Source organism: Protomyctophum parallelum (assembly GCF_964188405.1).
Source record: "Protomyctophum parallelum genome assembly, chromosome: 20".
Taxonomy (NCBI): Eukaryota; Metazoa; Chordata; class Actinopteri; order Myctophiformes; family Myctophidae; genus Protomyctophum; species Protomyctophum parallelum.
In genome coordinates, this window is record NC_139718.1 from 24,434,667 (window position 1) to 24,460,453 (window position 25,787).

General features: G+C 43.1%; 2 protein-coding genes across 2 annotated transcripts; one reads left to right on the forward strand and one right to left on the reverse strand.

Moving 5' to 3' along the window:
- Positions 1-589: 589 nt before the first annotated feature.
- Positions 590-15,401, reverse strand: LOC310877709 (excitatory amino acid transporter 5-like; the record flags this gene model as incomplete). The annotated part of the gene is made up of 11 exons (XM_083791658.1): positions 590-697; positions 815-947; positions 5,009-5,143; positions 5,287-5,481; positions 6,490-6,723; positions 8,496-8,595; positions 9,493-9,706; positions 9,984-10,026; positions 12,035-12,250; positions 12,888-12,967; positions 15,237-15,401. 11 exons carry the CDS (start codon positions 15,399-15,401, stop codon positions 590-592), a joined length of 1,623 nt encoding a protein of 540 aa, XP_083647784.1.
- Positions 15,402-16,925: 1,524 nt separating this feature from the next.
- On the forward strand, positions 16,926-25,080 carry LOC310877710 (intermembrane lipid transfer protein VPS13A-like; the record flags this gene model as incomplete). The annotated part of the gene is given in 5 exon segments (XM_083791659.1): positions 16,926-17,819; positions 17,823-18,674; positions 18,677-23,798; positions 23,801-24,325; positions 24,410-25,080. Coding segments are annotated over 5 exon segments (8,064 nt in total).
- Positions 25,081-25,787: the final 707 nt, after the last annotated feature.

The following is a 25,787-nucleotide window of genomic DNA, read 5'->3' on the forward strand; positions in this document are numbered from 1 at the left end:
ACAGATGATTTCATACAAACGATGTACAGTAAATAGAGTATGTGTATAACATTTCCAAAATGTGACATTCACACTTCACCTGGTACCTGGTGACCAGGTGGTTGGGTTGGGTGCAACATCATGGGCTCTAATGCCTGATTGCGAGTCCCCTGATCAATTCCTGGGCAGAGTGAACATTTGGTGCATGTCTCCCTGTTTCCTGTCTCCACACTGCACAGCCACTATCAATAAATTCCCAGAAAAGCCAGAAAAATAACCTTATATTAATTGATTTTTTTTAAAGCAGCCTCACTATAAAGTTATATAAAATAAAATAAATTAGAAGAAAGTTTTTCTTCCTTTTAGGCACAGATGTGATTAATTTCAATCATATAACACACATTTAGGCATCATTGCCAAGGCAAACATTGCCAACCAAGCCCCCCCCCCCCCCCTCCTTACATTTGACCTGAATTCAGGTCATAACCTTTAGATGTATGTGAACCATGCTCTCCAGCTGAAGTTTAAAGTTTAACTTCTTGGACTCTGGTGGTTTCTTGGTTGTCCTGGGAGGTGGTCGTGAAACATTTCCAGTCCATTTTGTGTTGCCTCAGATCTGGCAGACATTGTCCCCATCCACCTCGAACACATAATCACAGCGATGTGCCATCAGGGAATCAGACTCAGACTGATTGCCAAAGGAGATTACTGTGTCGCTCTGTGGGGAAAGAGGCCATATACAATATGCTTAGCTGGGACACTTGAAGCAATTAGTTGATGCTGTTGCTGGATCATGTCAGGTTAGCCACTGTCAGAGACCGTAATTTCTCCTTACCCGTTCAGTTCGTATGCCATTGGTGGGAGTGGCAGCAGCAGCTGCCCTCTCAAAGTCTTCCTTGCATACATGTGCCATTATCCCAGCAGCAAAGCCATCCCCAAGGACATTGATCATCGTACGGAAGCGATCCCTGTGAACCAGTCAGAAGAAAATCATGTTCTCTATGCAGTACTACCCGCCCCATCTGCCTTGTAAAAGATGATATTAAATATATTCCCCTGGTGAATGGCTATTATAGCATGTTATTGTTAATTATTTGTTGTATTGTTGTATTGTTTGGACCCCAAATTAGTTATTGGAGAGTTTAGGGTTAGAATCTCTTTATTGGGAGACAGATGTAAAATGCCTGATTGACGTATCGTTCCAGACTAGATCTACTTTTAAAGAGGTGCAAGTAGACTCCCTATTTTTGTAAACAAATGTATGTAATCTCGTATGTATCTTATTGTAGCTTACTGATCAGTTTAAGTTAAATATGTAAGAATAATCAAGTTCATATGGATGCTTGGTATGACACATTTTGTGAGTGTTTATATACAGACTTGGATAAATGTGTTAAAAACAATACTCCAAATGGTCAAGAAGAATACGTTAACCCAATTATTGGAATCAACAGTTACAAAGGCTATGGGACTATATGGGACTGTATTTGATAAGAGGTTATGTGCAGTGAAGTGTACGTTTAAACAAGGAACATGCTTACATAATTGAGCAACTACAAACTCATAACCCCCAGAAATTGTTTCCCGGTGTAATCATTCTTTATTTGATGAGGCTTTCTTGAAAGAAGTGAGCAGTCTAAAGAAAATAATGGAAGTGAAATGTGTGCAGGTAAGGGGTGGCTGGTATAAATGGGCAAGGGGGGCTGAGCCCCCCCTATCCTATGGAGTAAAGATGAGAAATGATTAAAATGTTTTAGAATAGATACTTTTATATTCTGGTATAATCTAAAGCAGCAACAGCATCAAATATTTACAAGAAAAACACAAAATAGGTGGTCAAAATGGGCTGATTTTCTACAGCCCAAAAGGCTTCCATTGGCTTTCATTGCGTTGAATGATTGACAGCTGCCAAGATACGCCTGCTTGGTTTACTTGCCATTGGGGCTAAAATCTCTCAGCCCCAGAGCCAATAGAGGGCTGTGCTCAGCCCTAATGCCCGCCTCAGACCGTGAGGTCATTGGCCAATCACAGCACCTGCTCATGTGTCGTTGTTTATGATGTGAAAGACTGGGTGGAAGTATTTTAAATGAAATAAGTTTATTATTTACTTTATAATTCGTTTTGTCCCGTGTCCGTGGAGGGGAAAATGAAGTTAAGAGACTGGGAGCATATCGTCCATTTTGGATATAACAAAAGGAAAGGAGACAAAATACGTTTGTTTTGCGAGTTTGAAATTCTTGCTTGGGGCAGACAGCTGACCGACTGGACACCCGCACCGGACCCACAGAAAGGTATTGTGGAATGGAATGCTTTATTCATCTCACAAAGTTAAGAAACATAATCGCTGGTTTAATCACATTGAAAGTGGCTCGAGCTCTCATTGAGTTGGGAAGAGAGAGAGAGAGAGAGGCTGTTTGTGTGCGTGTGTCAGTGTTGTTTCGGTGCCGCGTGTGTGCGCGCGTGCATGCATGTGTGTGTGCCTTGCAAGTTGCTTGCATCTTTATTCCATTTTGGTTGCGCCAGTTGCGCGCGCGTGCGTGTGTGTGTGTGCATGTACTGTCAACAGCAGCTATCTGTACATAGGCCTGTAGTAGTGTCATTGCTGTACTTTGATATCTGGAATATGATGCTATTGCTGCAGGTTGAACTAGTAGCATAATAGTATAATGGATGTCTTATAGGCCCCCCACCCAAAATCACTGCCAGCCATTGGAGGGTAATCCCTCCTGGACGCTATTGGCGAAACGCCTAAATTAAGGGGTCCCCCCCATGTAGCCCACCTTGACCACTACTCATTGGTCAGGGGCATTACAGTCACATCTAGCTTGGTGACTCCCTCAATGACCCCATGAGGTCAAAGGGAATTACATGTGTATTCCATGTGAATAACACACTTGTTTGGTGTAGATGGAAAAATAAAATGCGTTCATTATCTGAAGGTTAAAAAGCATTTCTCTCATTTCAATTGACTTTTCATATTTGCCATTTCATTTGAATTGTGGCAATATTGTGAAAATAGCCAATCTACAAGCTCGTTGTGAACTTGTAGATCGGCTATTTTCACAATTGTTGCCTCTTTCTTTATCATTTAATAATCTGGCCAACCAGTTTTTTATAGCATGGTTTGCTGATTACTTTTGAATGTTTTGATGCAGTAATGGTATTTTTTCTTTTAGAACCTTTGAGGTATTATAAAAGTCTTAAAAGTCCTTAAATTGTCACTGACAGTGAAGTGACACCGCCAAATCATGTGGGGACCCACATGTTGAGAACTACTGGTAGCCTATATGAATTCTCAATATTGCTTTACATGGGGGGCATGAGAAAACGGAAATTATTTATTGGGACATCGTAGGGTGACCAGATCCAAACTGTTCATTTGAGGGACAGAAGTATCACATGTGTGGGATAAGTGGGACGGGGACCCCGTCCCACTTATCCCACACAAGCCATACTGGAGTAGCAACTTATTACATGAGTTGCTATTAATAGCCTTGATGTCATATTCGACCATAGGCCCAATATTGGCTATCATAAAAATCATGCTTTATTTTTATGCTATTTTAACATGCTTAAAACACTTGCAGGGAGAGACAATGAGAGAGCAGAAGGCCAACTATTATGGGACTAACTATTAGGGCATTTGAACATTAATGCAATTGCCTGCCAGTCACAATGTGGGACAGGGTCTCAATTTGTGGGACGCCTGAAAAGTCTTGGAAATGAGGGACTGTCCCACGCAAAGAGGGACATCTGGTCACCCTAGGACATCGTCATTTTACTGTCTGCAATTTTTGGGGCAACCTTCAGAGAGAGAGAAGAGAACAGCAACATGACAGCAACAACTTGCTATTGCATTCATTCTTATTAATTATTTTATTAGCCAAATAAGAGCAACAGATGAACGGAGCAGGTGTTTGAACAATAATGTGCGTGCTGCTTGACCTAGTTTTACGTCTTTTGCTATAGTGATGTAATCAATTAATCATTTGGGACCACCTGTGTAGATTATTTAACATTTGCTCCATTGGCTCTTTCTCTATACGTGTGCTAGAGCGAGACATGGATTATTTTAAATATTTCTGTATCTGCGTCTCTCCCATATATCGGGTCTCTCCCCTCATGTGCGTGTGCGCGCGCGCGCCCACACACACACACACACACACACACACACACACACACACACACACACACACACACACACACACACACACACACACACACACACACAATATTTTATACAGATTCTGACAGAAAAAAGGAGAGGGACGATCAAGTTGAAAGAATTCAACTCTCGCATGAAGTCTCATGCATCGCATGCTTTGTCATAACTTTGTGTGATGGCGGCGCATGGTTAAAATAAACAGATCTATACAAGCTTACATCGTGTACCATACGGTACATACCATTACGTGTCGACAACTTGTACATCTGTTATTATTGCGCATGTGAACCTTGTACGCTGTGCTGCGCCTCGACATGCGTCTACTATTAAAATCAGACTGTCAGCTGTCATATCAATAGTGATCCCCGTAAAAAATACATACTTTTATTGACCATACCGGTATTTACTCAGTAACTACTATTGTTCGACCAACACTTCAAGAAAACAAATCAACACTGTTTCATTGATTTTCAGAAGGTGGGAAGCGGTTATATTCATTGGTACTCCTAAGGAGGATATAATTAGTTTTTTATGTGATTAGGAAGAAATTGAAAATGAAATATATTTTATTTGTCCATTATAATGAATTAAGACATTTGCTATTAGGTAAAATGTCATCTATTTTTGTTATCTTTTTTGTTAGATGATTATGAAAGATTGTTGTTGTTTTAGGAAATGTATTTTCTTTTTAGTGAATTTCATATGTAAGGCTTGCAGGGGAAAGAAGATGGAATGTTCTGTATGTTTGAAATGGAGTTTGAAAAACTTAGTTTTTATTTTATTGATTTATTATGTTGTGTCTTGTAATTGTAAGTCCATGTGGGCTGGGCACCTTTGGTGCATGACATCATTAGTGATACTCACAGGACCCAATCGATAGCCACAATCAGTGAGATGTCGGCAGGGGGTAACCCTACTGAGGTCAGGACAATCACCATGGTAACCAGGCCGGCCTGAGGAATTCCAGCTGCCCCTATGCTGGCTGCGGTTGCCGTGATACTGATGAGAAAGAATCAGGATATTAGGGATGTGATGTCTATGATATATCACACAACAAACTAGTCATGTTCAGGGGAGAGAGACAGACTGAAAAGACAGGGAGTAAAAGTAACAAAAGTTAGCAGAGTTATGTCCATCCTCACCTGATAGTGACCAACTGGCCAAAGTCCAGCTCATAATCATTGACCTGAGCAATAAAGATGGCCGCCACAGCTTCATACAGGGCTGTGCCATCCATGTTGATAGTAGCTCCCACTGGCAGAACAAAGCGAGCAATCTGCCTGTCAACCCCACAGTTCTCCAAAAGACACTTCATGGTGATAGGCAGAGTGGCTGAACTGCAGAGACAGTAAGAATGGGAATAAGCTATAGGTGATACAAGTTATCCTGAAAAGGAACTTGCCTTTCCCATGATCCTTAATATTAACCGGAGGTGTTATTTCAGAAAGATTTAGAGGGTGGCAAAAAAGGAATAATTGAATCCCTAAAAAACAAGAATATATACCGGTACATTATATTATACCAGCTTGCATGTCAAGCTAAAACCCTTGAAAAGTACTGTCATGACTCATGCATGTTACTAAACGAGGGACCACGGTGACCACCCCGCGGGGTGTGTCCACAGTCGTCTTATTACGCCACTGGGCGAGGCTGTCCGTTCTCTATAGGGCATAGCAGTGAGCGTGGTTTACTGGCACCACTGAAAAATCGGCCATTCATTTTTCCCATAGAGATTTACAAACATTATTTATATAAATTATTTGAAGCATAGAATCAAGCCATTCAGGATCCTGGTAATTCGACCATAAAACCTTTGATTCTATCATGAAAATAAAAATGGAATATTTAATTATATGATATACTACGTTTAATAAATATGCTTTGTTTAGCGTTTTTTTCTTCTACAATATCATTGTGTCGGCAAGGGTTGATTGCCAAATCTACTGTAAAATAGGACTAATCTGTAACAAAAAAGTCTGAGAGGTGGAGAAAATACACATAAAATAATAGTATTATAAAAGGTAACAACACCAGGGGTCAGGTCATCGTCATGCTGGCTTGTGGTGGACTTTTTTGTCAAAATTATATTTTTGCCACAGACATACAAAATGAGTATAGACAAACATAAAATCTGAGTGTACAAATAGAACTAATTTTATGGGGGCTCTTGAAAATAAAAGTTTGAGAACCACTGATGTGCCATACATTCAGACTGACATTCAGTAAGATCTTGTGATAAAAATGAGAACATTAAAATGGTGTGTAAAATCAACAATATGCCACAGACACCTCTGTCCGTGTACTCACATATTGATGACCCCTGCACAAGACCTGTCTCCTGTTACCTGGAGGAGGTGGCAAGTGCGATGACCAGGGCCTGCAGCAGGCCTCTGATGTAGGTGAATGGATTCTTATTTGTCAGCAGGTAGAAGAAGAGAGGGAGGAGAATGAGGCCGTGGACAAACAGGCCTGCAAGCACTGTGATGAAGTACATGCCCAGTTTCTCTCCGAGGTGGGCTGGGTCATGCATGTCCAGAATCCTCCCTGCCACCAGGAACACAATGCCAAATGGAAAATACCTGCACAGAAATTTGGGAGGAGGAGAAAGAGAGAGAGAGAAAGACGAAGGTTGTTATTTGTTGTTAAGTATCCATCGGAATATAACACTTGTTGAGTCAAAACTCAGAAACTAGAATATTCTTTATGACTGAGCATGATGGCTCAGGTAAAACTACATCTCCCAGAGTGCACCAGCAAGATGGCTGCTCGTTTACCTGAGCTGGAACACCTGAAAAGGCTGGTGGGAGCATTCTCACAAACAAATTACCAGAGACAAGAAGCAAGACCTACTCATGGGTTCCAAGTCCAAGGTCGGTGATGTTTGTTTTCAGTTTTCAGTCACATTATGTTTGCAATACTGCTTATGTGTTAAAATCTGATCTAATGTGTTTAGTATACTGCTAGTTTGAATTGTGAAGGAAGTCACATTGCAGAATTGCCTTCATTTGTGTTTGAAAGTATACTAAAAGAATAATACAAAGTGAAATGTTAAAATGATTTACATTTCTTTAAGAATTTAAAATACTTCTAAATTGATTTACTCTGTTTAAAACGCTAGTTGAAAAAGATGATCTACAAGTTTGAACATCAGCTAGTTTTCTTTCTTTATTCCAAGATTGTTACTTAACTTAAGAATATTTGAAGTGTTGACCTTAATAAAATTGTGTTTAAAATAACTTAATTTAGGTAATTAACACTATTGTTAAAACACTTATTTAAAAGCCATTTGATTAGTTGAAAATATATTTAATGTTTATAAATTGATCGTTTGGCAATGTTGCTAAACCTTGTTTCTTTGTTTTCGAAGGTTTTCAACCTAATTCAAGAAATCAACCAGTCAACAAATGAAGCCAACTGTGGATAAAAAAAGTTGGAAAATAAAAATTGACTTGAGTTGGAAATCTTGGAGTTGTTTCCTTACTGTCCTTTGGAGTGGAACAGAGTGACTTAACACTACTAGCTAATTCAATTAACTAGATTAGAATTAAATGAAATACATTATAGCACAATCAATGCAGTTCAAAGTGAAAGGAACTTTCACAGGGGGCTAAATTATCCTACACATGGCATGACATTAAGTTGTCATGTTTTCATCAATGTGCTGCCGTGTAAGAGTGACCCACACGACACAGTTGTCTTACGCCTGTCTCAGTGCTCAGTGTTCACTTGACCGTAAGACCTAAAGCTGCTTTAGGACTCACCCTTCATTCGCTTGAATGTCACATCTTGAACTGTGATTAAATGATGAGATTTTTACTTTCTCACAGGAAGAGAAGACCCACTCCCTTTCTTTTCTCTTTCTGTTTTTATCTCATTCTCTCCCATAATCACCATGAATTAATGCATTTATAATGTAGGAAATGTACTCACTAGCCATTTAATGCATTCTATATTGTTAGAATATATATAGAATGTACGACTTCACACTACCATTTATCGTTTACCTCATCTTTGTTCTTAGTCTCTCGTTTCTTTAAGGTGTTTTTTTCCCCTTCTCTCGCCTGCAAGGTCAAGATGTCTTGTTTTTCTTTAGTTTAGACCATTGTATACCTTTGTTCTTCTGATTCAATTCAGGGGATTAATTGTGAAGCAAGCCACTGGTCACTATCATCTGCTGCCACAGAATATAAAGGACTGTTCTGAAGACCTAAGCTGTGTGCCAGGCAGATTTATGTTAATAGTGCTTATTTTGAGACACCTACTCTTTAATCGGACTGTCGGGCACAAGTGTTTCTGTTTGTACACAAGACAGAGGGATGTACTTGAGAAACACAGAGATCTAGGGTCGTACCACATGGCTGCGTTGATAATCTGCATGACACACTCATTGATGCATTGGCACACATTGACCAGTGGTGCACCACGCTCTCCCATCTTCCCCAGCAGCAGGCCTGCACACACAGTACAATATAAAACAATGTCAAATATTCAGTTAGTTTTTGTGCTTGTGTGGGTGTATGCATAAGCGCATGTGTTTGTATTGAAATCCAGAGCGTAAATTTAGCTCTGAATTTAACACATAGAGCTATTTAATTTAATAAACACACTTTATTCACACCGCAGCCATTTTGCATGCACATTTTCGGGTTGGAAAGACCTGGGGTGGCATTAAACTTAACTAAATGACTGCCGTGTGTAAATGGTGAATAACACACATCTATTTCTCCTTTCTCCACAATTTAGTCGTTAGTTGTTGCCACTGCTGTTGTACCCTACAGGCTCGCCTCACTGCCAGTGGGCATAGGCAGACTGACGCGGAGGAGAGTGCGTCCGGGAAGCTGTCCGTCGTGTCAGTCGGGCGCGGAGGTGGAGCTTCTTTTCCATCCACCAGCTGTCTAAAAACTGTGCGCAGCTGCTGTGCGCAGCCGAAAACGTGCGCGACAGTGTGCCTCCGCTGACAGAGGAGCCCCCACTAGGAGGATGTACAGGTAGTGTCTCCATCCTACTCCTCCCATTAAACATTTCCTGCTGTCAAGCTTCCCTCCCTAAAACGCAGCCAATTGTGTTCGTATACTCGGACAGGGGGTGGATTTGAACCCTTAGACTCCATGATGGTGGGCAGGTACTTAAAAATGTCCTGCTTAAAAATGACCGATCTATATGCTCATTGGGAACATGTAAATCTGCTATTTTTGCCATTTTGGAAACATTTTTAATGTTCAAAAGTACAACAGGAGTTTGTGAGTAATAGAATAATAATTAAATTGTATCCTATTGGAACACAGTTTTTTTTTCCATTTCCTGTGTTGGACAACCATTATACAACAATATACATCTGTGCACCTTACCCATGGTGGTGGAGAAGATGACAATGCCCAGCACGTTCATGCCCTTGCTGCTACCTGGCATGACCCTGTACTTAATATCAGGAGCAGGAGTGATCTCCAGAAACACTGGGTGCCCTAGCACAGGGTTGTTGTAGTCGGGCATCACGTACACATAGTTGGCCTGAGACTCTTTCATATTTGAATTCTGTACGATGGGCACCAGTTCTGTTTTGTACTGTGGTGTAGAAGAGAGAAAGGCAAGCAGGTTGCTTGAGAATGGCGGAGCAAACTTAGCTCACAACACATCACGAAATCTCACATTACGAGCTTGTAGATCAGCCGTTTCCAAATAGAATAGATCTACAAGCTTGATCTATTTTTAAATGTTTAAAAACAATAGGAAAATTGTGTAAAATAAACAGTTTTACAATGTTTCCACCCAACAGCATCGACATCATACATGCATGTAGGTTGCAAGGATAACTTAAATTTTTGTGTCCTTATCCACTCACCTGTTGGAAAGTGGCTTCAACCAGATTGGAAGGGATCATGTTCCTGTAAAAGATAGAGATATTTATCTGATATATATAAATAATATTTGTATTGTATAACATCTCATTTATCAAAAAGCCAGCTTCAATGGTGTGAAGTCACAGGAGAGTTAATGCGTGGGTGATTTTGTACTTGCATATTATAGTCACTTAATTGTATCTCCAAATTTCACCTATTTTATGTTTAGTTTTTTGTTAAATAAATGAATCTTAACAACTAAACCCTATATAAATAGTTTACCAGGCTCTCCCATGGTTCACTTGGTCCCCCCCTCTTTCACCTACAAGCTCACAAGTCACAACACGCTCACCACAGAATATTCACCCCAGAATAAGGTCGTTAAGGTTCATAAGGATAGTAAGGCAGATTTATGAAGCACTGACCTCTGACATTAAGCTCATCAAACGTATGAGAGGTCACAAACACTGAAACACATACCTGGCTTTTGACCACCAAGCTCTGACCACACAGCTCTAAATATAATCTAATAGGCTTTATTGGATCTCTGACATGGATGTACGGTGTTGTAAGCCTGTTTACATCTACCACGTCGCAGGCCCTGTGCAGTGACATGAAAAGCACACAGGGTCCTTCTCTTAATCTGTGAAAGCAGGAGTTATATAATGGCTGTCTATTCTTAGGCCAGTCACCGATGCAGGAGTGCTGCTGCAACTATTGAACATCACCTTTTCCTCCTTCAACATGAAATGCTTAGACCACTGGCCAACGCTTAGTTGTGTGAAGCTACGGCCTACGGAGGGCATTCCATATGGCCCTGTGCACAGGCAGATTAATGCAAGGGCCCAGTGATCTCCACACACAGCCTCACAGGGCCCCAATGTTCCTTTTTATATAAGATATTAACATAGATCCAAAAACAATAAGCCAGTAGGCCTATTCCAATGAATGAAAATGTCGGTTCTATACATTTATTCCTGTGGTTGGCTCAGCACTCACAATCTAAGTCACTTAAGAGTTTGTGGTTAAAGTAGGAGCTCATCTTCCTCAAAGGAGTAATCTAGAGAGGACACTGGGGGTTTGTTGGAACTGTACTGGCTTTAATGGGTCTGGAATGGTTTTACAAGGAATTACAGGGCAAATCCTCATGCCTTAAAAAAAAGATAAGCTGCAAAACCAAGAATCAATGAAGATTGCTGAATGATCTTGTGATCTTCCAGATTTATCATGAATTAAATACATGGTTCCATTCTTTTCTAAAAAATAGATGAGACCATGAGACCCCATAAGTAAAAGTAGTTAATGTATTTAAGCTGCAATGCCTAAGTTTGATATCTATTTATTTTATATTGCATTAACATACTCTAATACAAATTGTTTACAATATTCATTAAGATCAGTAATCTTGAGGCCCTTATTTGGCTAAGTATTATATTTGTCACTCACAATTCACAAGTGGTGTCTGAGAGGTGGATATAATAATGTTTTCCACTGTTTTTCAAAATGACATCTACATGACGTCAAGACAATGTTTGTGACAGTTTGTGTGATTGATTGATTGATTGAATAATTAGCAGTTTGCCAAAAAAGCACAGAAGAGTACAGTTTAATACAAATGCAATGCTAAAAGGATTTAACCCAAGAAAGCACCATGTCTTGTTTCCATTGGGGTCCTGAGTATTCAAATAGGTAAATAGAACCCTATGACTATGACGTATGTCAATGGCGATCTGTGCATTGGATTTGAAGTAACATCTATGTCCATGGCCGTCAATGTTAAAAATAAAGTCTTACAATTACATTTTGAAAGATTGAAAAGTTATCATGACACATGTATGAAACATGTCTGAGTATTTGAGAAACTGAGGATTGCGTATTTGCATGCAGGAAAACAACAACTTTGGGAATCGGACTCATGCAGCTCTATTGGCAGGTTGTACATCGGTGGGAGACTGGGGTTCGGTCCCAGCTCTGTGCAAATCACTATATACACAAACATGCATCCATGTGTGTGCATGCTTATGTGTGTGCGTGCGTGTGAGACAATTTGTACCTGATTAGATCTAAAAGTGCATCAGCAGAGGTCATGACAGGCTCTGATCCGGCATGGTGACCATCCTTCTCGTGTCCCGTGCCTGGGTGAATGACTAGCACCAGCACGATACCCACAATGACCGCTATGAACGTGGTCCACAGGTAGTAGGTGATGGTCAGGACCCCTAGCCGACCACTAGCCTTCGTGTCCATGGCTGACAGACCGGACATAAGACTGCAGGGAAAAAAGGACAGGTTAGTTAGGACAGGTGCTTGCGTATCTACAGGACTACCTTCTGGAACCCCTGACTATCCCTGGACCACACATGGAGAATCAGTGCATCTCAACCGGCCTCCAAATAATTGTTTAAAAATAAATAAAAGTCATGGTATTTTTCTTTAAAAAAAGGTTTTCATTATGATACAGATAAGCGATAAATAGGAACTTAAAGTATACTTCCATTGGTCCAAGCCAGAACCCAATCGATTGATTGATCATTAAAATGAACACATACAGTGGCAGTTCGGGTGCCGCTTAGACCGCTGCCACTTTCAAGGACCTAGGGCCTGATCCAGAAGAGGTTGAGACTTGAGAACCACAACTGGCCTATGATTCAGCCCGGTATCTTCTAACATTAGCCTAGCATTAAGATTAGCCTAGCATTGCTATAGACATAGAGGGTATGCGCATGCATAAAGTGGCAAAGTGAGTTTAGCATTTTTTTATGCAATCAGATTTGCAGATTTTTGATTGGATGTATATGCTATCAAGGCCAAAAAGTACACTTCACTCAGTGGGCGTTCCCGCATATAACTTCCGGGTATGATGCTGATGTCATGCTCATATACCCTCTAGTCTGTCAGTGTTTTACCTAGAGGTGATGAGAGGTAGAATCAACATCTTAAGCATCCTCATCAGCAGCTCTCCAGGGAAAGAGAAGTAGATCTTGGCCTATTGGAGAAGTGTACAGTATGAGCATAGGTCATAGGAAAGTCTTCTTAAACTAATTTTACATGCAGTTAGATAATAAATAAAAACCGACGAAGAGTCCCCTGTTCAATTCCCTCGCCAGGCGGACAAATTGCTACACTAGTCCATGCTCGGCATTTACACCCACCATTCATCCGGGTTATATATGGGACCACATAGCGAGCATGGTTCCGTCCTCGAGTTGAGTACAGAGTGACGTAGAGGGTGCGCTGTGACTAGCCAGTCGCTGTGATTGACAGCCTACACCTAAACCTAACCCTAACCTTAACCTCAGTAAAACTAAACCTAACCCTAACCTTAACCTCAGTAAAACTAAACCTAACCCTAACCTTAACCTCAGTAAAACTATACCTAAACCTAACCTCAGTAAAACTGCAGTGGCTGGGGGCGTTTCCAAGAACCCGGAAGAACGACGGAATCCCAGGACGATTCCCTCCTCGCGGGACCACAACCAAGACTACAGATGCTATAGCCTGCGAGGACAATTCACAAAAACACAAATAAACAGCTTAAATTTGGGAAAAGTTAAATATTTGCTTATATTATATTATATTATATTATATTATATTAGTCACTCTCTTCATATGCCAATGATCAATGCCTGTGTGCAAGCTCAGATCGTTTGGTCAACCCACGAGGAGAAAAATGGATGAAAATAAATAGAGGTTTCCTCATTTTATATAGTAGGCTGTTTCCCCTGCTCTCTCCCTGTTTCCTGTCTCTCTTCACTGACCATAAAATAACAACAAAACAAAAAAAGTCTTGAGTTGAATAGGCCTGGATAAGGGGTTAGGCAGCCTTAGTGATCTGCAAATGGGAGCTATAACTGTATATTGTGGCAAATGAGGGGAAACTAGCTGTCAGTCAAGCTCAGACTTGGAGAGGTGATAGAGGAAGGTACATTTGTTTTGTGAGTTTGAAATTCTTGCTTGGGGCAGACAGCTGACCGCACACTGGACCCACAGAAAGGTATTGTGGAATGCTTCATTCATCTCACAAAGTTAAGAAACATAATCGCTGGTTTAATCACAATGAAAGTAACTCGAGCTCTCATTGAGTTGGGAAGAGAGAGAGAGGCTGTGTTTGTGTGTGTGTTGCTAGTGTTGTTTCGGTGCCACGTGTGTGCGCGCGTGCGTGCATGTGTGTGTACCTTGCAAGTTGCTTGCATCTTTATTCCATTTTGGTCGGTGACAGTACGCATGCACACACACTGTGCATGCGTACTGTCATTATTAATGGCAGTAAGAGCAGCTATCTGTACATAGGCCTGTAGTAGTGTCATTGCTGTACTTTGATATCTGGAATATGATGCTATTGCTGCAGGTTGAACTAGTAGCATATACAGTAGTATAATGGATGTCTTATAGCCCCCCCACCAAAAATCACTGCCAGCCGCTGGAGCCCATCCACTAGCCTGGCCCCCCAGCCAGTGTGATTTCTAATCTAGAGGGGCGAGTGCCGTTTAGCCTCATTCAGATGCATTTCCCCCAGATAAGATATTTTTCGACCAATCACAACACTTTCATACATGGAAAATGTAAATAGATTTGTATGAACATCATTTCCTTGAGCGGTATATGTCCGCCAAAATCACGCTACTTCCGCATTCTAGGTCTTGCCCAGCGTGGGTGCCGCTGGGATCACCAATCTGAGCGCCCCTCCCCTGTAGAAAACAATGGAGAACACTGACGTCACCAAATGTGGTGCGACGCCCCTCTGCACTGTAGTTCACTTCCACTCCTAGACCAGACCAGAAAATGTGACTTGTTTTCCCAGGCTTTTCTTTTTCTTGTGAAAATGAAAAGCCTGTGGTCTCTGAAGCTACCCATCCACTAATCAATCAGCTGAGCCTTATAACCAGTTCCAAACACCATGTAAGTTGACGTCAGAGTCAGACAGCAAGGACAAGACCTCTTGCACTTAGTAAGAGGCTGGTAAGCAGGACATTACATAACACCACTGGGGAAAACGGCATTGTCTCCCCCCTCCAAACACAAAGTGTTCCCCTGTAGTAAGCCTAAACTCAAGAGCAAATACCCCAGCTGGGAGTTTCTATTTTGAATCTATGCCACTTTACCATTAAACACTCCAGAGCACAAAATACTGTTTGTCACATGGGACTCTCTTTGCACAATTTCTCTTCATAGCCTCATAAAGATCCACAGCCCATATGTTGATATTGTTGACCATTATTCCATCATTCCATGCATCATATTCCATCCATCCGTACCTGGTTGGACAGGTTCAATGTCCTGAGGAGAAATCCAAGCACACAGCCCGTAACCACGGCAAAGACTGAGAGCGTCAGCAGGCCGTTCTTCTTGCAATAGTCCTTCACATACTCCTGAACTTTTACTGGAACAACACTATTAAATGCAGTCTTTAACATTTCCATTGTGATCTTGGTCCAGTCAGTACTCCAACGACAATCTAGGTGACCAGTGACAGTGGTCTATCTGTGAAATGAGGTGTGCGTATTCCCAGTGGTGGACAGGTTTTTATTGTCTGAACAGGCAAAAGTTCTCACAATGAACAGCTCATCTAGTCTGATGGAGAGGAAGTGTTGACTAAACGTTCCCCTGTACATCAGTCCCTAACAGGATTAGATACTCTGGGCATATTCAGAGCTTCAGCCAGTGACAGCCACGCAAGCTGGTTCTCAAGGTACATAACCAGCTCAGTGGCCTTGTGGTTAGAGTGTCCGCCCTGAGAGACTGGGAGGTCGGGTTCAATCCCCGGCTGGCCTGGGAAATGGGACCCAGTACGTGCCTCCCTTGCTTTGCGCTCTACTCGCGCTCTAGCAGCAAGGGGTTGGATTGTGGTAAATCCCTGCAACATACTAGTGTCATGTCCTGGGGGTGTACTTGTACACTTGAGTTAAATTATAACACTGGACGTGAATTGGACTTTGAAGCTTACTCATGCAGGAATAATGGTATTATCATGGGTTTAGCTGCAGAATGTGTAGAACCATTTACCAGTGTTGCTATCATCCAAGTTAATTCTGTAGTTTATGTGTGTTTGCGGACATCAAAGCATCTATGTCAGGCAGGGAAAAGGTCAAAGCTTCACTGTCCTGCCAGACAATGGCTGTGTACGTCACCCATAGCCAATCCAATAACCTTTAATCCCTATCATGGACAATGGGTAGAGAGAGTGCTTCTGGGACACTCAATGTCAATCAATGCAGCTACAGTACATGCATGTACTACACACTTGTGCGTGCACTACTGTTAACTAGTCAGTTAATCTGCTGCATGCTAAGAACTGCACTTGTACAGATACGTATGCCAGAGGAGTAATTTATCAGCACAAGGACAGATTGTTTCTTCTGAGAAGAGTGTAATCACTGTAACCATGCAAAAATGTGTTATATTACCACTCATGTCCGTAACACTGAATCAAAATGACACCTTTAGAAACTGTTTTCAGTGGTCTCTTCCCCTTCAACAGCTGCAGTAGGTTCTTGCTGAAAGCTCAGTGTCTATGCAGAACATATGGACACAGTTTATTTAATGAAAACTCTGACAGTAATAAACTGCTGCAAGGTCTTCAGTCTGAACTCGCACTGATGGTCAAAATTATGTCAGTGCTGCTTCCACTGACACTAAACAGAGCTGGTGTTTGTGATTCTGTTGATACCAATAGAGTATAGAGTACAAATGAAAATAGCTGATCTACAAGCTCACAGCAGCCCGTGAGTTTGTACACAACACAAAAACACATTGAGAATAAATAGAAATATTTTAAATAAAAAATAGAGCCATGTGCAAAGAATGTCAGGAAACTCATGAATGACTTACAACTTACACCTGCGCAAATTGGCCTTGTTAGTATCAAAGGTATGACCTGTGTACAACATCAGACCAGAGGCTTATGCTCTTTCAGTAGTGGAAAGAGACATGTTATATCCAGCAACATGGTGTTAGAAGCGCTGGTTGTACACCTCTTGAATAGATTTTTAGGGGTCGTTCAGCTCGACAGCTCAGAAGTTCAGCTTGGTATATGGGGAGGTGATGCTGTTTTCCGTAAGCTTAAAATCAAGGAAAATGCATTGAGTCAACTTGACATTCCTTTTAAAGTTATAGCGGGAGAGATAGGACATCTAGAGCTGAGGATCCCATGGTCCCAACTCTCCACCCAGTCAGTGGAGGTAATACTGAGCGGTGTCAGTCTGCTCATAGTCCCGACAGCCCGTATAAAGTATGATGCAGAGAAGGAAGAAGAACAATTGCAAGAGGCTCGCCAGAGCGAGCTGAAGAGGATGGAGGAGAACAGGCAGAAGGCCGCTGAACAAAATAACCCTGAGATAGAGAAGCAGGACACCTTTATGGAGAAGACGATCACTCAGATCATCAAGAACCTACAGGTCACAATTTCTAACATCCATGTTCGCTATGAGGATGACGTGACGAATCCCCACTGTCCTTTGTCATTTGGTGTGACGTTGAAAGACCTTAGCTTCCACCCTGCTGATGAGAATTGGGAACCCTGCATTCTGGATGAGAATGCCAAGCTTATCTTTAAACTTGTGCAGATTAAGAACCTGTTTGCCTACTGGAATGTTAAATCCAAGATCTATTCTAATTACAATCCAGATAACGTTTTGCAATATCTAGAGGCTGACATGGAGATCAACAACTTGTACTTATTTCGTCTGATGACAGTGGATGCTAAACTCCAGATGAATCCAAGGTCGGATGTGGACTTCTCCTCTCCTAAAGTGAACCTGAAAGTCAAGCTCCCAGCCGTGGTGGCCATTGAGCTCAATAGACCACAGTATATCAGCATTCAGGAGCTGATGGACTCTGTGTGAGTGTCTATGATGACACTGAACCTGCCGTATAGAAAATACAGACCAGAGGTCCACGTTCACACCAATGCCCCCATATGGTGGCGGTATGTGATCACGGGCATACTGGAGGTGGAGGTGAAGCCCCGTGTCCACATGTGGTCGTGGCAACACATCCGCCAACACCGGGAGACGGTGAAACGCTACCGGGAGCTCTACAAGGATAAGATCACCGGCAATAAACCTGTTGAGGAACTACTCGATGAGACTGAGAGGATGCTGGATATATTTAACATCACATTGGCCCGGCAGCAGGCTGAGATGGAGGCAAGCAATGTCAACCGTCCTGGAGTGAAGACGGGAAAAGGGTCCAAGGGTTGGTTTCGATGGGTGTTTAACAACACAGGTGAGCCTGATAGCCAGGACAAAGATGTCCCAACTGAAGCTTTTAATGACGTTTTGACCCCTGCTGAGAAAGCCAAGCTGTACACTGCCATTGGATACAGTGAGGTTGCTGTCAATGACAACATGCCAAAGGCCTTTGAGGATATGAGGGTTGATTTCCACATGGAGAAGCTCTCTGTGTCCTTCAAAGACAACACCCCAGATCAGAATGAGATTATCAAGATTACAGTTGGAGAGCTCAGAGCCATTCTTACACAGAGACCAAGAGCAAAAGCCATCAAACGTATCGCTAAGCTCAATATGTTTGAAGTCACAGGCCTGGCCGGTGACCGGGTTGCCCCCACCCTGGTGTCCAATGACGCTGCCATGGAAAAAGGAACTCTGCTTCTAAGCATTACGTTTGAGACCAACCCACTGGATGAGACCGCTGACCAGAAGCTTCACGTTTTGTCACAACACCTGGAAATCATCTACAGTATGATGCTGTAACAGTGAACAGTATGTTAGAGTTCTTCAGGCCCCCTGACAACCAGCAGTTAGACCAGCTGACTAATGTTACCCTGATGAAACTGGAGCAGTTCAGGGACCGTACATCCTCGGGTCTGATGTATGTAATTGAGACACAGACCACTCTAGACCTGCAAGTGAACCTGCTGGCGTCCTATGTCATCATTCCCCAGACAGGCTTCTATGAATCTTCTCAGAACATTGTGGTGCTGGACCTGGGAGACTTGAAGGTGACGAGTCAGAGCAGGAAGAACCTTCCCCAGCTGTCAGTGGGCAGCAGCGCCGTTGAGGACATCATGTCCAGAGCGTACGACATCTTTAACATAAAGCTCAACGGACTGCAGTTTCTCTTCAGCAAACCAGATGGGGACTGGAAGAAGGCTCATAAACGGAAACAGTCGGCGCTGCACATTCTAGAGCCGGTGGATCTGAAAGTGAAGTTCAGCAGGGCCATGTTTGCCACAGACTCACGCATGGCCAAGTTTAAAATGTCTGGGTATATATCTTTGCTATCCCTTCGGATCTCTGACAATAATATTCGTGGCATTCTGGAGCTGATAGACAGCATCCCCCTGCCTAAGAGCAGACCTGCCCCACAAAGCACTGCTACCCACACACCCACAAATACAGAACCCACCAAGAAACCTCATCAAAAGAACATTACCGATTTCCTTATAAACCTTAAAATAATTAAGGTGTCCGTACAATTAGGGAGTCAGGAGGTCACCATCCTTCAACTGGAAATGAAAGGACTGAAAACTAAGCTCAAATTGTGCACATTTGACATGTCATCGTCTATTTCAATCCACAACATCTGCCTCAAGTGCCCAGAGTATATTGATTCTGAGGAGAAGGAGGTTCATATCATCACCACTCTAGACAACAAGAAGGGTGATGTATTTCTCACTCTGGAGTACATTTCGGCTGATAGGTATGGTCCTGAGTTCAAGTCTCAACACCAAAATACAGAACAGGTAATCAAAGTGAGCCTCTCATCACTAGACATGCAACTCTACACCAAGGCTCTCCTCAATGTCATGAACTTCTTCAACAACCTCATTCCTCCTACTAAGTCAAATGAGAGAGGGCAGGAGGAGGACGATAGCATGAGGAATAAGAAGGTGGAACCTGTGATTGCCAAGAGACAGACTTCAAAGAAATCTAAATTTGAAGATGTGGTGAATCTGAACATCGGAGCTGAGGAGGTAGCTGAAGTCGTGCCACCCCCCTCTCCCCTCTCAAATGTGACCAACACACTCAAACTGGATGTAAAGTTTGACTCTTTCACTCTGGTCCTGTACAACCCTAGTGGGAATGAAGTGCAGGAAGAGGAGCAGAAACTGGCAGAGTTTACCCTGGGAACTATCACCACCTCTCACCTCCAGTACTCGGACTGCTCCATGAAGACTTTAGTTAAACTTAACTGCCTGCTGGATGACAAGAACCCCAGTTCTTGTCATCCCAGGATGATGCGGATTGCTGAGCTGAACCTCATGAGGGAAGTGGCCTATTGTGAGGGCTGTGATTTCACCACTATGGACATAGATATGGACTTCTACCTGTGTGCCAACGTTGAGTTCCTGCTCAATGTTGCAAACATCTTATCTGCCGTTAATGATCCTGGTCCAGCTGCAACTGCAGCTCCGGCTCCAGCTCCGGCTCCGGCTCAGGCTCCGGCTCCGGCTCCAACGAGTACAATCAAGTACAACATTCTGTTGAAGAACCCAGAGATAGTCTTTGTGGCAGACTTAACACGTGCTGATGCTCCCACCCTGGTGATGCAAGTCATGCAGTGTGACCTGGTGATGAAGAATGATGCAGAGGAATCACTGAAGATTGCAATCATCAAGGACCTCAAGGTTGTGGCATGCCCCTTCCTGAGGGGAAATAGGAGAAACATAACCATGGTGCTACAGCCCTGTGAGGTCTCCTTCAAAAGCACCCAGATGCCCACCTCCCCTGAAGCTATGGAGTTCAGCATCAGCGCTCTCTCAATGACGGTATCTCCCAAAGTCATTAACACAGTGAGCACCATCATCCAGTCTGTGCCAAAGGCTGCTGCAGAAGCTCCACAGGAGCTAGGCAGCTCCATACCCCCCAAGTTATGGGAGCGACAGAGCTGGAAGGAGCTAAAGTTGTGGTTCCTGGAAGATAAAGTGGATGCGAATTCAGAGTCACTGGCCCCACTGATACCACAGGGAGAGTCACTACAGGTAACCATCAACTCTATCTGCCTGACTGTGGATGGAGGGATTGGGCATGACACTGTCCCCATGCTTCTGACCAAGTCCTCCTTCCATGTAGATGTCAAGAACTGGAAAACGTTAACTAACTTCCAAGGTCAGCTTAGTCTGGAAATGCACTACTACAATGAGGTGATGGAAGTGTGGGAGCCATTTCTGGAACCATTAGAGGAACCATTACAGGCTGAAAGACCATGGGCTCTAGACCTGAAGATGAAGAAGGAATATACAGGAACAAACACAGAATATACAGGAAAAAACCCATATCAGACAGTTATTCGCATAAGCAGCAAAGACCATCTCAACATCACCCTCTCAAAATGTGGACTGGGCATTCTCAGTCAATTACAAACGACATTTGCAGAGGAAGGCGAGCAGACAAACGAGTACTTCCAAAAGCATCCATTTGTAGTGAAGAACTGTCTAGGCCTGCTGGTGTCTGTCCTCTACAGTGAGATGTTCAGCCCCACCGATGGACAGCGTGACAACTGTACAGTGGAGTTGCAGGATGGAGAGAGCCTCAATATGGACTACTCAAGTACCACCACAGACCCTGATGAATTCTCCACTATAATCCCCCTAAGTGAAAATAATTACTACATAAGGTCCACTCCAGTGGGCCACATGTCCAATGTCATGCCGCTTGTCAAGGTTGGCCAAGGGATGTACAGTGTGAAACATATTGCTTCGGGGCTCACTCGCTTCCTAGTGTGTCAGATCTACACTGTGAAGGGCAACAAGTACATAAAAATCCGCTCACCTGTCCAGATCATCAATCACTTTTCTATCCCGTTCAACGTGTTTGAAGGATCAACACATCAACAATGTTTGGGTATGTCTCTCCCCAATGAGGAATTCTGTGTGCCTCTGGACTACTACAGTTCTGAGCTGAGTCTGCAGCCAGTAATAGAGGCGGGCGAAAGCGGTCAGACAGAGGAGTTTGAGTGCTCAGAGGGTTTCAACTACAAGGAAGTCATTAGACAGGAACCTGACACACGTCTTCAGCAGACCTGTTACCACTGTGGAGAAAAGGCTGGCATGCTGATTGTCAATATTATACCGCTGAAGGACACAGTGACAACATCCAAACACACAGGAAGCATCGAGGATAATTATGACGAGCCCTACATCCTCCACCTGTGGCCATCCATCTTGCTGCGTAATCTGCTGCCATACATGATCACTTACAAACTACAGGACAGGGGAAATATCACCCCTGAGGCCACTCTGAAACCAGGCCACTCTGCACAGCTGCAGACCGCTGTTATCAACCAGTCAATTCTCAATCTCTGCCTCCTCAACTACTTGGCTCAGGATTGGTCTGCTGAGTACAGTCTCCTCAGTGAACAGGAAGAGATCACCTATACTGTGTTCAAGGGGGATGACAAGAGTGAACTCAACATAGCGATGCATGTCAAATATGACCCAAAACAAACGATAGTGTCCATCTATTCACCTTACTGGATGGAGAACAAGACAGGCCAGCTGCTGCAGTACGAGGCTGGCGATATCATTTTAAAACACCCACTGGACTATGGCACACCACTGCTCTTCTCTTTCAAGCCACGAATGTTCCTGCAAAACAAAATGGTGCGTGTGATGATCTCAGACAGTGATTATTCAAAGGAATTCTCTCTGGATACTGTCGGTAGCTATGGAGACATAGAATGTAAAGGCACAAACAAAGATTACCATCTTGGGGTGAAGATTGACACCAGTAGCTTCAGTTTGACATGCATCGTGACCATCATGCCATACTACCTGCTGATCAACAGAACCAAACACACTGTCTGCATCAGTGAGCAGGGACAGGGTAAGTGGACCCAGGTACAACCTGAACAGTCAGCCATTCCATTCTGGCTTGAGAGAGACAGCAAGACCCTTAAGATCAAAGTTGAAGGTTGTGAATCTCCTCCTCGGACCATTGACTTCACACAGCCAGAGAACTGCTTATTGCTGCATCTGGACAAGACACTAGGTGGGATCACAGTCGACGTGAACTTATCAGAGCACTCAACTACGATTTGTTTCTCTGACTACCATGATGGTGCTGCTCCCTTCCTCATCATCAACCATACCAAGGACCATGTTCTACAGTTCTACCAGAGCTCACTGGAGGAGAGGCAGAAGGAAGAGTTGGAGCCAGGTAAAGCTGTGTATTACACGTGGACAGAGCCCACTGGATCTAGAGAGCTACACTGGATATGTGGCCAGTACCATGACACTCTGAAGAGTGAGGGAGATCTACGTAAGAATATGAAAGATGAGGGTAATCTTTTTGTGATCTCCTTCTATGAAGGCCTCCAACGGGTGTTGCTCTTTACAGGAGAGCGTCAGTACACGTTACTATGCAAGACAGAGAAAGCTCAGCTGGCTGAGACAAAAATAATTATGTCCCTCCAAGATGTAGGCGTGTCTCTGGTAAACAACACTACCAGCCAGGAGATCTGTTTAATCGGGATTACAAGTTCTGATGTGGTGTGGGAGTTCAAGATGAAGACGAAGCCCAGATGGAAGTCACTGACTGGCAAAACAGCAGAGTTACTGGAAAACACCTTCAGAGAGTACATAGAGTGTGAGCCCATAGATAACACAATATTTGCTTTGGGGAAGAGATACAAGGTTTCTCTGACTCCCAATGGCCACAATATGATGGTGCTTAAACCATTCAAGGCTCAGCTCAGAAGGAAATTCTTGCCTGGGGTGAAGGTGCAGTATAGTGCCTCCCCACAACAGAGCTCATACCGCATCCAAATCAACCGTGTACAAATCCAGAATCAGCTGATAGGAGCCATCTTCCCCTATGTGTTCTATCCCATCAAACTGCCCAAGTCCATCTCAGGGCATAATACGCAGATATCTACATTGTTACCAGAGCGGCAGGACATCGCTTCAAGTTCTTCGAGGTGTTGATTCAGGAGATGTGTTTGAAGCTGGAGCTGGGGTTCCTCAATGCCATCATAGTTCTGTTCACACCCGAGAACGCCAGTATAACATCCTCAGAACAGGAGGTGCAGCAGTTTGACAATGACATACACTATACATTGGCAGAACTTGACCACATCTCGGCTACCGACACCTCCCAGTTGTACACAACTCAACAGCTCAAGATAGAAGTTACAAATCATTATGTCAATCAGGCCATTAAACAAATATATGTGTTGGTGTTCGGTCTTGATGTGCTGGGAAATCCCTGGGGGTTGATCCGGGGGGTGGCTGAAGGAGTGAAGACCTTCTTCTATGAGTCCTATGTGGGAGCCATTCAGGGGGAACTTGGGAAAGGCTTGGAACTTGGAACAAAAGGTCTGCTGCGCCACATGGTTGAGGCCTTCACCAAGCCAGCCTCCAGGATCACTGATGTTGCGGCAAAGAGTATTGTTGCCATAACGATGGATGATGAGTACCAGCAGGAGAGACAATAGAACATCAACAATCTACAGCGTATTAGCCGGGCAGAGCAGATATCCAGAACCGGAGACGCACTGATGTCAAGTCTTCTCGGTGGAATCACAGGTGTTATCACCAAACCCATAGAAGGTGCTCAGAAAGGTGGTGTGACAGGCTTCTGTAAGGGTTGTGTGAAGGGTCTAGTGGGATTGGTGGCCAAACCTACAGTAGGCGTTATCGATGTTTTCAGAAGTGCAGTCCAAGGGATCAAGAAGGTGGTAGAGACTTCACAGGACCTTGAGTCTCTGCGCCTTCCTCGCTTCATCCACGAGAATGGGGTCATACAACCATATAAGGGTATGGAGGTTATCGGCAGACAGATTCTTCAGGTAATTGAGAACGGACGTTTTGCAAAGTGTAGATACTTTGCTCATGCCAAGATCAATGACAACAACTTCCTCATCATTACCATGAGCGGTATCTTATTTGTGATGAAGCATCCATATGGCCCAATGACCTGTATGTGGCAGTATCTGTTCAATGAGTTCACCAAGGACCCTCATTTAATCGAGGGTCAATGCCTTCGCATCGAGGCTGCAGAGAGAGACAAATATCATAAGGATGTCATCCGTCGCAAAGAGGATGGATTTGGCAAGATTATTAATTTCCAAACTCCAGAGATAGCAAAGTGGTTTCTTGCTAAGTTGGAGGAAGCAAGGAAGCAAGGACCTGACCCCTGAGCACTCGTGTATACACACACACACACACTAGGCCACACAAGGCCATTTACTTAGCACTATTAGCATGGTTGATGGAGGGAGAGATGCATGCAAGGACAGGAAAGATCTGAAAGATGGAGGGAGAAGACCTTTTCAGAGAGTGCCTGTTTTTGATTAAGCTATTGTCAGAGTTTTGATTGAAGTATTAACAGTTTACAGAATGGGTACATGGAAATCACAACTCAATACTCAATAGAAGGAGAGGAGATGAGGATATGATTTGTCTGGCTATGGACTTTAAATTTTCGCTTTAAGAAAACATTAAATGGTACCATTTCTTCTTCTTGGTCTGTAGAGCTATGGACACCCCCAAAAACATGACCTCTGCACTCGTTCACCAACCATTTCTTCTTAAGACCCACTTAAGCCGTTTTCACGAAGATATAATTACATTCACCAATAATTGGTTCATCCGTTTTCTTAAATTGTACAGATTTTAGTAATTGTCAGAGCAGTGGTTTTCAGGAGTCCTTAAGGATCTAAGGGGGTCCCCAGCAAAATGAGGAACACTTGCAATTTAGGCATTTAGCACTTTTACTAGGCATTAATATTGAAACACAATGCAACACTCAGTAGGTTCTTCATTAGTTCATAGTTGGCAAGTAAATTCACGTTGAGATGTAATTTATTTAATTTAGCAAAGGAATAACTTCCAGTTCAGCACCAGA